Below are 12,769 nucleotides of genomic sequence, written 5' to 3' on the forward strand. Positions count from 1 at the left end.
ATTTACCAACATGGTGCACAGCCATGCTACCATAAATTAAGAGCTAATTATGAGCTTAAAGGAAAAGCAAAATGTAAAGCTGATGGAAAATAATGACGTGTCTATAGGAGACTGAAGAAATTACATCAATTTATCTCCTGTCTGCAGTGCAACTACAGTTACTACTGACAACTGAAGATCATTTACAAAATACATCTTAAAACCCCTTACATTCTATATTCCTTTCAGGAAGAGATAACTTCAAGAAAGTAAACTTAAAAAGGAACTGACTGTGTCATATTTATAATTGTCATTGTGAATGTAAAGTACAAGTTAAATTAGTAATTTCAGCAGAAAGTAGTCTTATTTTCCTTCTCAGCTCCATGTTAATAGCAGCCATTTTATGAATGGTCAATAATAATTATAAAAAATAAACAGAAATTGCTGGGAATGCACATCAGGTCTGGCAGCATCTGTAGAGAGAAAAACAGAGTTGACATTTCAGGTCTGTGACCTTCATTTAGAACTGGGAAATGTTAGAAATGTGATGAGCATTGTCACCTTGATTTAACTTATCTTAAGGTCTAGGTCAAAAAAGGAATCTAAATTTCCTCTAATCACACAAAGGCTGTTCGACATTCTTTTGTCAACACTCTTGCCCTAAAACCTGCAATCACATGCACGTGCAAAAATCTGTCAGATCATCTGCTGCCCATGTTGGTAAATAGAAACATTTAAAATGATCCATTTCATGGCCCATAGTATTAATTTCTCTTTTCTTACATTACAATCCAAAGTAATGGGAGATATACTATCTGCCTGTGTGAAGCAATTAAAAACAAACTTAAAAATGGTTGGAATTTTCTCGTAAAACAAAAATGACTCCAATAGCTCGTGGCTGCTGGCAGGAGCAAAAGAGACAGGAAACAAGGCAAGCAAACATAGAGGCATTGCAAGATGATTTTAAGGGTTATAAGGGTACATATCTTCTCTGTTTCTTTCTGGTGAGAGTTGATTTCTTTCCCCTGCAGTAAGTGTAGTAACTGTCAGGTGTCTTGTCAAATTGAAAACAGAGACAAGTTCTGTTCAAGTGCTGTGTGACTACTGGGGTATTCAAGAACAAGTGAGTGCCCACCTTTCAAATTAGTCCCATATGGGCAATCTTTAAAAACTGAAATAGCAATTGCTCTAATACACTAACAAACCTCATGTTTTTCTCATACTAATATGATTGGCAGTGGCTAATGCCTAGCTGGTAGCTTCCTGAGCCATATATATTAGTGTTACCTAAATGAAAAAAACAGACTTCCAGACATGGATGAAGACTTTATGATAAACATATATTGAATGAATAATAAAGATACAACAACATTGAATGTAAGGGGAAAAATAATGTTACATGCTTCATTGAAACTAGTTTGGTTTAAATGATGAAACACTCTTTGCAGAGTGAGAATCAACAGAGGAGGCTGAATGAGAATTGCATAACACTCTACACAAAGTAGTCAGTGCATCAACAGCAAAAAAAACCACAACAGTTTAAGCCACAACATAAAGTGTTACGTTCAGTTTACTTGCCTGCCTCCATGTTTTGCCACAGTCGGAGGTTATGTACATATCTTCCTTGTACTCAACCAGCTGGGCTCCTAGGTTTCCTAAGAGACAAGAAGTCATTCTTTTCTATTATACAAAGACAAAAAAGTGTTAAGCAGATGTGTACATATTGCTCATTACAAACATGTAAATGGACAGAGGGATTATTTTCAGCATCCTTTCCCACCAGCAGGAGCACTGTTTATTTTAATGAAATCATTGTTAAAGAATGCTCACATTTCATTAACCTTCTCAGTAATAAAAGATAATAGAATGTAAAAGAATGAACTTAAAAGTAGAAAGTGTTTTGATTTTGAGAAACTGCTGCAGATGGGGACTGGATGAATTAGACACCCCTTGGACCTGAGTTCAAATCCGCCCACATTGATGGAATGAAAGTATGGGCTGAATTTAATGGAGGCGGTGCTAGCCCTGACGGCGAGCTCGAAATCCGGGGTCAACCCCAATCATGGCCACTTCAGGGAACCCCCTTGCAATTCAATTCAGGCAATTAACAGCCTGGCGCAGGACTTCTGTCAGCCAGAGGGCCAACAGCTCTTCCAACCCAGCAGTGCCACCACATGCATTAGCCATTGCTGGTACTGCAGCCAACCTGGATCAGCAATGATGAAGTTGTCTCCAGAATTTAAGTAGGTGGGTGGGGCTCACTAGAGCCAGTCGGGGGGGGGGGGGGGTTGTGGTGCCGGTGGTTCTTGCCACTCAGGAAGGCCCCCCACTCCCCACGGGGAGCCTGCAGAGAGGCCTCCTGCTTTTACTAGGCAGCCTTCCCATGTGGCATGGGCCCACCACCTCCTCCTCCCCCCATCACCGGTGGTAAATACCAGTTGCAGCAGGATGAGCCTTTAAATAATCATGAATTGGCCACTTAAGAGCCTCACTGGCCCTCTGGCTAAGAAGGCTGTCCTTGACAATCCCCACCTCTGACTGAATGACTGGGAGTCAAGAAGGTAATGGGCACTACACCCCATATTTGCCTCCAGATTCTATGTGTCTCCCCCCCACCGTCCCCCCACCTAGTTCCCAGCCTGCTCCCGAGGGGTGGATTAAATTCCACCCTACCTTTAGGACTTTATGTAAAATAGGCATGGACAGCCTCAAATGAACCTGCAACTGTGTTGTATATAGGAACATAGGAGCAATAGGCCATTCAGCCCCTCAAACCCACTCTGCCATTCAACTAGATCATGACTGATAGTTAATCTCAATGTCATTTTCCCATGCTTTCTCTATTCCTTGATGTCATTAGTAGCTAGAAATCTATCCATCTGTCTTGAACATACTCAATGACTGATTCCCGCAGCCCTCTGGGGTAGAGAATTCCAAAGATTCACTACCCTCTGAGTGAAGAAATTCCTCATCTTAGTCCTAAATGGCTTGCCCCTTATTCTGAGATTATGTCCTCTGGTTCTAGATCCCCCAGCCAGGGGAACCAGCTGTACCTGACTGGAGAGTGCTGCAGTTAGGATTAATGAAGGAGATGAATCTCCTTGGATCTTCACCTACTCCATTGCCTTAACTTCAGAAGAAACACCATATGCATGGTTTGTGTCAAACTCTGACTGAAATTAGAGTGGCGGAGCAGCAGAAGCCCTGAGAAATTCACGCCTGAACCAACCATAAATTCAAACAAATATGATGAAATTGCTGTAAAAAAACATCTAATTTTGCAAAACAATGGCACTGTTAATGATTACAGTTTCTCCTTTATTAATATGTCACATTTCTTCCTTGATATATTTGAAATCAGTACCTATACTTCCAAACACAAAGGCAAAGAATACTGTTGATTGTGCAGTTAAGTGCTGTGAAAATTGCTTCACAATTAGGACAATACACTAAAAAGATATTTTTTATTCTGAACATTTTTTAATGCATGCCAACTTTAGCTTTATTGTCTATTGCCGAGGAGCAAAAGAATAGCTCCATCAGATGTCCTAGGGCTAAAAATTTGGGAAGGTCCATTAGCGGGGATCGCAATGCACAATGACCCCACACTCCCAGTTGAGGTGATGCAGGTAGTGCAAACTTTGTGCTGCCTGCTCATCTCAGCGATTGTGGTGTGCAGCAACACTGTACTGCTGACTGACTATTCACTTAGCCGGGAGACCAGGTGTGCGTGAGACTAGCATGAATGGAGGTTAGCCGGCACTTCTTAAAATCAGCCTGTACCTGTTAAAGGGGTGGTACATTCAGGATGCAGCAGCTAGTAGAATTGTCTCCAAAAGTGTTTCAGAGAAGGAACAAGACTATTATTGCAGCAGTATGCCAGGACATGTGTAGCAAGGTCTCATGCCTTGGAATTATGCTTTTTGAAGATGTGTGCCCAAATACGCCAGGAAAAACATGGTCACCATGGTGAAACACAATCAGCTCCAATCTGCTCAGCACACCTATCTCGAGACCAACGTTCAAACTAATAGCTGCCTCTTGGCAGATCTAAATGTCTTGGCAGAATAGAAAATGTGCTAAACAGACTATTAGAAGGTGAAAAAAGGATGAACACCACAACAATGGATATTGCTCCTCCACAAACTCCAGATCAACATACCTTAATGTTCATGAGGGGCAGCAGTCAAGTTACATTGCCTAACAGTGTTTCATAGGCATGCTAAACAAAAGATTCCACTACTCGGATAGAATCATAGAATGAGACTGCACAGAAGGAGGCTGAACAACCTATAGTGCCTGTGCCATCTCTTGTGAAACCAGTTATCAAGTCAGTGTCATTCTGCTCTTTCCCCACAGCCCTGCAAATGTTTCCTTCACAAGTAATTATCCAATTTTTTTTTCTGCAAGTTATCTTTGAATCTGTTTCTAACACACTTTCAGGGAATACATTCCTGATCATGGCAACTTATTGTATAAAAAAAAACTGTTGCCTTTCCTCTCTTCATGTTGCCTTTGTTTTATTTGTCAATCACGTTAAATCTGTCTTCGTTATAAATCCTTCTGTCACTGGAAACAGTTCTCCTTATTTACTCTGTCAATTTGTTTATTTTTTGGCACCGATCTATTAGTTCTTCAACTTAATCTTCATTGTTCCAAGGAGAACAACCTTAGCTTCTCCATGAACTGAAGTTCCTCATCCTTGGTACCATGCTAGTAAACCTCGTCTGCATCCCCTCTAAGGCCTTGATATCCTTGATGAACTGTGGTGTCCAGAATTGAACAAAGTTCTCTAGCTGAGGCCTAACCAGTGCCTTATAAAGGCTTGAATGACTTTCATGCTTTTGTAATCTGTGTCGCTATTAATATGCTGAATTAATGAAGCCATAATAATCCCATATGTTTTTTTAAGCCTTCTCAACTTGTACTACCACCTTCAAAGATTTGTATATAGACAATCCAGGGGTCTCAGTTTCTAATTCCCTTTAAATTAGTGTCATTAAGTTCATATTGCCTCTCCTCATTCTTTTTACAGACTACCCAGCATCGACCTAGGCACCAGAAACGACAACAGCAATCTCAGCCCTGTCAAACTGCAAAGTCCTCCTTACTAACATCTGTGGGCTAGTGCCAATATTAGGAGAGCTGTCTCACAGACTAGTCAAGCAACAGCCCGGCATAGTCATACTCACAAATCATATCTTACAGGTATTGTCCTAGATACCACTATCACCATCCCTGGGTATGTCCTGTCCCACTGGCAAGACAGGCCCAGCAGAGGAAGCGGCACAGTGGTCTACAGTCGGGAGAGAGTTGCCCTGGGAGTCTTCAACATCGATTCCAGACCCCATAAAGTCTCATGGCATCAGGTGAAACAAGGGCAAGGAAACCTCTTGTTGATTATCATATACCGCCCTCCCTCAGCTGATGAATCAGTGCTCCTCCATGTTGAGCACCACTTGGAAGAAGCACTGAGGGTGACAAGGGCACAGAATGTACTCTGGATAGGGGAGTTCAATGTCCATCATCAAGAGTGGCTCGGTAATACAACTACTGATCAAGCTGGCTGAGTCCTAAATGACATAGCTGCTAGACTGCATCTGCAGCAGGTGGTGAGGGAACCAACAAGAGGGCGAAACATTAAGATAAAAGCAAAAACCTGCGGATGCTGGAAATCCAAAACAAAAACAAAAATACTTGGAAAAACTCAGCAGGTCTGGCAGCATCTGTGGAGAGGGGCACAGTTAATATTTTGAGGCCGAATGACTCTTCAACAGAACTAAGTGAAAATAGAAGAGAGGTGAAATATAAGCTGGTTTAAGGGGGAGTGGGACAAGTAGAGCTGGATAAAGGGCCAGTGATAGGTGGAGATAACCAAAAGATGTCACAGACAAACGACAAAGAGGTGTTGAAGATGGTGATATTATCTAAGGAATGTGCTAATTAAGGATGGAAAGCAGGAGAAGCAAGGTACAGATAGCCCTAGGGCTTGGCCTAAATAGCCAAGTGGTTATGGTACTGGGTTTGTAACCCCAAGATCAAGAGTTCAAATCTCACAATGGCAAACTATGAAACAATGTAACTTCATCTGAAACAGATGGAAACGGGTTTGTACTCGAAAGAGTTACAGATAGCCCTAGTGGGGGTGGGGTTGGGTGAAGGAATCGAAAAAGGCTAAAAAGGTAGAGATAAAACAATGGATGGAAATACATTTAAAAATAATGGAATTAGGTGGGAAAAGAAAAATCTATATAAATTATCGGAAGAAGAAAAAGAGGGGGGGAATCGGAAAGCGGGTGGGGATGGAGGAGAGAGTTCAAGATCTAAAATTGTTGAACTCAATATTCAGTCTGGAAAGCTGTAGAGTGCCTAGTCAGAAGATGAGGTGCTGTTCCTCCAGTTTGCGTTGAGCTTCACTGGAACAATGCAGCAGGCCAAGGACGGACATGTGAGCATGAGAGCAGGGTGGAGTGTTGAAATGGCAAGCGACAGGGAGGTCTGGGTAATGCTTGCGGACAGAACGAAGGTGTTCTGCAAAGCAGTCACCCAGTCTGTGTTTGGTCTCTCCAATGTAGAGGAAACCGCATTGGGAGCAACAAATGCAGTAGACTAAATTGAGGGAAGTGCAAGTGAAATGCTGCTTCAGTTGAAAGGAATGTTTGGGTCCTTGGACAGTGAGGAGAGGGGAAGTGAAGGGGCAGGTGTTATACCTTCTGCGGTTGCATGGGAAGGTGCCGTGGGAGGGGTTTGAGGTGGAGGGGGTGATGGAGGAGTAGACCAGGCTGTCCCAGAGGGAACAATCCCTACGGAATGCCGCCGGGGGTGGGGGGATGAAGGGAAGATGTGTTTGGTGGTGGCCTCATGCTGGAGTTGGAGGAAATGGCGGAGGATGATCCTTTGAATGCGGAGCCTGGTGGGGTGATAAGTGAGGACAAGGGGGACCATATCATGTTTCTGGGAGGGAGAGGAATGTGTGAAGGTAGATGTGCGGGAGATGGGCCAGACATGGTTGAGGGCCCTGTCAACCACCGTGGGTGGAAAACCTCGGTTAAGGAAGAAGGAGGACATGTCAGAGGAACTGTTTTTGAAAAGTGGCATCATCAGAAGAGATGCGAAGGAGGGAAAGGAACTGAGAGAATGGGATGGAGTCCTTACAGGAAGCTGGGTGTGAGAAGCTGTAGTCAAGGTACCTGTGGGAGTTGGTAGGCTTGTAATGGATATTGGTGGACAGTCTATCACCAGAAATTGAGACAGAGAGGTCAAGAAAGGGAAGGGAAGTGTCAGAGATGGACCACGTGAAAATGATGGAGGGGTGGAAATTGGAAACAAAATCAATAAATTTTTCCAGATCCAGATGAGAGCATGAAGCAGCACCGCAGTAATCATCGATGTACCGGAGAAAGAGTTGTGGGAGGGGGCCAGAGTAGGACTGGAACAAGGAATGTTCCACATACCCCATAAAGAAACAGGTATAGCTGGGGCCCATGCTGGTACCCATAGCCACACCTTTTATTTGGAGGAAGTGAGAGGAGTTTAAGGAGAAATTGTTCAGAGAGAGAACAAGTTCAGCCAGATGGAGGAGAGTAGTGGTGGATGGGGATTGTTCGGGCCTCTGTTCGAGGAAGAAGCGGAGAGCCATCAGACCATCCCAGTGGGGGATGGAGGTGCAGAGGGATTGGACGTCCATGGTGAAGAGGAAGTGGTTGGGGCCAGGGAACTGGAAATTGTTGATATTTTGTAGGGTGTCAGAGGAATCACGGATGTAGGTGGGAAGGGACTGAACAATGGGAGAGAGAATGGGGTCTAGATAGCAACAAATGAGTTCCCAGGGCAGGAACAGGCTGACACAATTAGTCTGCCGGGACAGTCCTGTTTGTGGATTTTGGATAGGAGGTAGAAGCAGGCCATCTGAGGTTGGGCGACCAACAGGTTGGAAGCTGTGGAAGGAAGATCTCCAGAGGAGATGAGGTCAATAACAGCCCTGGAAACAATAGCTTGATGTTCAGTGGTGGGGTCTTGGTCCAGGGGGAGGTAGGAGGAAGTGTCTGCAAGTTGACGCTCAGCCTCTGCGAGGTAGAGGTCAGTGCGCCAGACAACAACAGCACCACCCTTGTCAGCGGGTTTGGTGACAATGTCAGGGTTGGACCTGAGAGAACGGAGTGTAGCAAGTTTAGAGAGAGACAGGATAGAGTGGGTGAGAGGAGCAGAGAAATTGAGACTACTAATGCCGACAGTTCTCAATGAAAAGATCAAGAGAAGGTAAGACTCCAGAGGGAGGGGTCCAGGTGGAGGGAGAATATTGGAGGTGGGTAAAAGGATCTAAGTCCTTTGCTGAGCACTGAACGTTCAGCCTCGGGGGGGGTGAAGGTCAGGGGGTATGGTGAATACATGGCCGGGGCTGGGATTGGAAGACAGGATGGGGGCAGAGGGACAGGCAGGGATGGAGGGTACTGGATGGGTGTTGGTGTCGATGAGTTGTTGGAGCTTGCGTTCCTTTGCACCTGAAAGAAAGAGACAAAGTTTCTTGTTGAGGCGTCAGATGAGACGAAGAATAAAATGAAACTGGGTGCACGCGCAGCTTCGAAAAAGGGTGCGGCGGTGCTGCTGGAGGGAGAGGTTGAGTGTGTTCATGTGGCGGTGCATGGCACTGAGTGTGGATCTCAGAATGCGACCTCTTTATGGGGTATGTGGAACATCCTTGCTCCAGTCCTACTCCGGCCCCCTCCCACAACTCTTTCTCTGGTACATCGATGATTACGTCGGTGCTGCCTCATGCTCTTGTCTGGACCTGGAAATATTTATTAATTTTGTTTCTTGGAAATATATTGTTGTTCCTTCACTGTCGCTGGGTCAAAATCCTGGAATTCCCTTCCTAACAGCACTGTGGGTGTACCTACACCACATGAGCTGCAGCAGTTCAAGAAGCAGCTCACCACCACCCCCTCAAGGACAACCACAGATGGCCAACAAATGCCGGCCCAGCCAGCGAAGCCCACATCCTGAGAATGAATTAAAAAAATTGATCGCTTCCATCAGACTGGAAAGTAGCAAATTTAACTCCTCTGTTCAAGAAGGTGGGGAGGTAGAATGCAGGAAAGTATAGGCCAGCTTGATGCCTGTTTTGGGGAAGGTGTTAGAGTCGATCATTAAAGAGATTATAGCTGGGCATTTAGAAAAACACAAGGTAATCTGGAAGAGTCAGCATGTGAAAGGGAAATCATGTTTAACCAATTTATTAGAGTTCTCTGAAGGAGTAACATGCGCTGTGGATAAAGGGGAGCCTGTAGAGTTTGTACTTGGATTTCCAGACGGAATTTGATAAGGTGTCACACAAAGGTTACTGCAGAAAATAAAAGCTTATGGTGTCGGGGATAACATATTAGCCTGGATAAGAAATTGGCTGGCTGGCAGAAAACAGAGTATGCATCAGTGGATCTTTGTCTGATCACTAGTCACGTCCTGCCAAAGTCCCTCAGATGTCTTTGCTGGGGCCTCAAATTTTTATAATTTACATCAATGACTTAGATGAGGGGAGCAAAGGCATAGTAGCTAAATCTGCAAACAACACAAAGATAGGTACAAAAGTATGCTGCGAGTTGCAGACAGATATGGATAGGTTGAGTGAGTGACAAAAGTCTGACAGATAGAGTTTTTTAAAATTCATTTACGGGATGTGGGCGTCGCTAACTAGGCCATCACTTATTGCCCATTCCTAATTACTCTGGGGAAGGTGGTGGTGAGCTGCCTTCTTGAACCGCTGACGTCCCCACGGTGCTGTGGTGCAGGTACACCAACAGTGCTGTTAGGGAGGGAATTCCAGGGTTTTGACCCAATGACAGTGAAGGAATGGCGATATATTTCCAATTCAGGATGGTGAGTGGCTTGGAGGGGAACTTCAAGGTGGTGGTGTTCCCATGTATATGCTGCCTTTGTCCTTCTAGATCATAGTGCTCATGGGTTTCGAAGGTGCTGCCTAAGGAGCCTTTCTGCAGTGCATCTTGCAATGGTACACACTGCTGCCACTGTTCGTCTGTGTTGGAGGGAGCAAATGTTTTTTGTGTAAGGGGTGCCAATCAAGCGGGCTGCTTGTCCTGGATGTTGTCAACTTCTTGAGTGTTGTTTCAGCTGCACTCATCCGGGCAAGCGGACAGTACTCCATCACATTGCTGACTTGTGCCTCGTAGATGGTGGACAGGCTTTGGGAAATAAGGAGGTGAGTTACTTGCTGCAGGATTTCTAGCCTCTGGCCTGCTTGTGTAGCCACAGTATTTATATGGCTAGTCCAGGTCAGTTTTTGGTCAATGGTAATCTCCAGGATGTTGATCGTAGGGATTCAGCAATGGTAATGCCATTGAATACCAAGTGGCGATGGTTAGATTCTCTCTTGCTGGAAATTGCAAAGTTGTTCACTTTGGCAGGAAAAATAAAAAAGCAAAGTATTACTTAAACTGTAGAATGACTGTAAAATTCTGACGTGAAAAGGGGTCTAGGTATTCTCGTGCATGGGTAACAAAAAGTTAGTATGCAGGTACAGTATGTATTCAATGCAGCTAATAAAATGCTATCCTTTATTACAAGAGGAATTGAACATAAAAGTAAGGATTTTATGCTTTAGTTATATAGGAGCACTGGTGAGACTGCATCTCAAATACTGTGTGTGGTTTTAGTCTCCTTATTTAAGGAAGGATGTAAATGCATTGGAGATGGTTCAGAGAAGGTTTACTAGATTGATATCTGGAATGAGCGGATTGTACGATCAGGATAGGTTAGACAGGCTGGGCTTGTCTTCACTGGAGTTTAGAAGAGAAAGGGGTGACTTGATTGAAGGATATAAGACCCTGAATGGTTTTGACAAGGTGGATGTGGAAAGGATGTTTCCTCTTGTGGGTGAATACAGAACTAGAGGAACTATTTTAAAATTAGGGGTTGCCCTTATATGACAGAGATGAGGAGAACCTTTTTCTCTCAGATGGTTGTGCGTTTTTGGGATTCCCTGCCTCAGAAGACAGTGGAAGCGGGGTCATTGAATATTTTTAAGGCAGAGGTAGATAGGTTCTGGTTAGGCAAAGGAATCAAAGATTATCAGTGCAGATGGAAATATAAAACTCGAAGCACAACCAGATCAGCCATGATTTTATTGAGTGGCAGTGCAGGCTTGAGGGGTCGAATGGCCTATTTCTGCTTCTATTTCATATGGTCATACGTACTTCTCAACTCTCAGTGTTAAATTTTATTTGCCATGTATCTGCCACATTTACCAGTCTGTCTATGCCCTCCAGCAGTCTATTACTATGCTTCACATTATTACTACATTTCCTGATTTCTGTAAACTTTGAAATTATGTCCTGCACACATATCCAGATCAATAATATCTATCACAAAGAGACCTGAAGAGCACCACTGTATACTTCCATCAAATCGGAAAAATAACCATTTACCATTACTCTCTGCTTTCTGTCCCTTAGCCACTTTTGTGTTCACATTGCCACTGGTGTTTTTAGTCCTATGGGTTTCAAACTTACTAACAGGTCTATTGTTTAGCAGTTCTTCAAAAGCCATACATACATTAACCTCAATACCTTCATCAAACTTTTCATTACTTCATCAAAGGACTCAAATCAAGGCAATGAATTGCCTTTAACAAATACATGCTGACTTTCATAATTTTACAACTGCCAATTACTTTTGTCCCCAATTATTATCTATAAATGTTTCACCATTGTTAGACTGACTGGCCTGTAGTTGCCGGGTTCGTCCCACTCTCTTTTTGAACAGGTGTGTAACATTTGCAATCTTGCAGTCCTCTGGCACTACTCTCATATCAAAGGAGGAATAGAAAATTTTCAACAGGATCTCTGTAAATTCCACCCTTACTTCCTTCAGTAACATAGGATGCATCCCATCTAATTTGACGATTGTCAACCATTTGTCTTTATCTTATCCAATGTCACTACCCCTCCTCCTTTATTTCTATATTGGCAGCATTCTGTTCAATGAAGATGCAAAGTATTAATTTAATTCCTCAGCTATGCCCTCTGCCTCCATGAGAATATCTCCTTTTTGGTCTTGACTTATTTCCACAGTACCTTTAACTACACTTTTACTATTTACATGTTTATAAACGATTTTTAGGAAGTGTGGTGGCTGGCTGCTGAATGTCACTGTGTTTCCTGGGATGGAGATGATTATTACTGGTAGTCATAAGATGGCCCTGAAACTGCTGGAGCAATATCTGATACAATGGTGGCTAACTGAATCTGCTCCTTCCTGACTCTGCACTTTCCACTGAGGTCTGTTTCACATGGTTAACCCTGTCTTGTAGCAATCTTTCAAATCACACAGTTCTTCATTGTATTTGTCTTTCTCTGCTTGTATCTGTTGGAATTCTTGCTTTTGTTATTGAATGAGCAGAGTGGCAATGAATGTTTAGTTGCCTGGAGAGAGCTTCTGTGCTTAGGATCATATTCTGCAATGCAATATGCTTTCCTGTGAAAAGAAATCAAATGCAGTAATTTATGCTCAGTTGCTAACTGTCAGCTTTTGCAATGGCCAAATAGTTTTTCCAGCACCTTGTGCTGTTTGTATGAAAACCTAGGAAACAGCTGATTCAGACACTGCTTAAATCGTCAATGATTTAATCACTTCCACACTGATGCAAATTTGTTTTTGCTTCTGACCAGGCAGCCACCAGCAGCAAGTGCGTATGTGCATGAGTAAGTGAGTGCGTGCATGCATACGTTCCTGCTCTGAAAGCAGCTTATGTGCATGTACATGGAGCAAGCAACAGAAG

The 12,769-nt window shown here is 43.6% G+C and overlaps 1 protein-coding gene across 2 annotated transcripts in view; it reads right to left on the reverse strand.

Moving 5' to 3' along the window:
- Nucleotides 1–12,769, reverse strand: part of sorcs2 (sortilin-related VPS10 domain containing receptor 2) — a 698,208-nt gene that overhangs the window by 107,330 nt on the left and 578,109 nt on the right. For both annotated transcript variants that reach the window (XM_041197348.1, XM_041197339.1), the window contains exon 12: nucleotides 1,558–1,634. In XM_041197348.1, coding sequence (XP_041053282.1) covers nucleotides 1,558–1,634 — 77 coding nt within the window. The remainder of the gene's footprint in view (nucleotides 1–1,557; nucleotides 1,635–12,769) is intronic.

The sequence above is a fragment of the Carcharodon carcharias genome, chromosome 1 (genome assembly GCF_017639515.1).
Source record: "Carcharodon carcharias isolate sCarCar2 chromosome 1, sCarCar2.pri, whole genome shotgun sequence".
Classification (NCBI taxonomy): Eukaryota; Metazoa; Chordata; class Chondrichthyes; order Lamniformes; family Lamnidae; genus Carcharodon; species Carcharodon carcharias.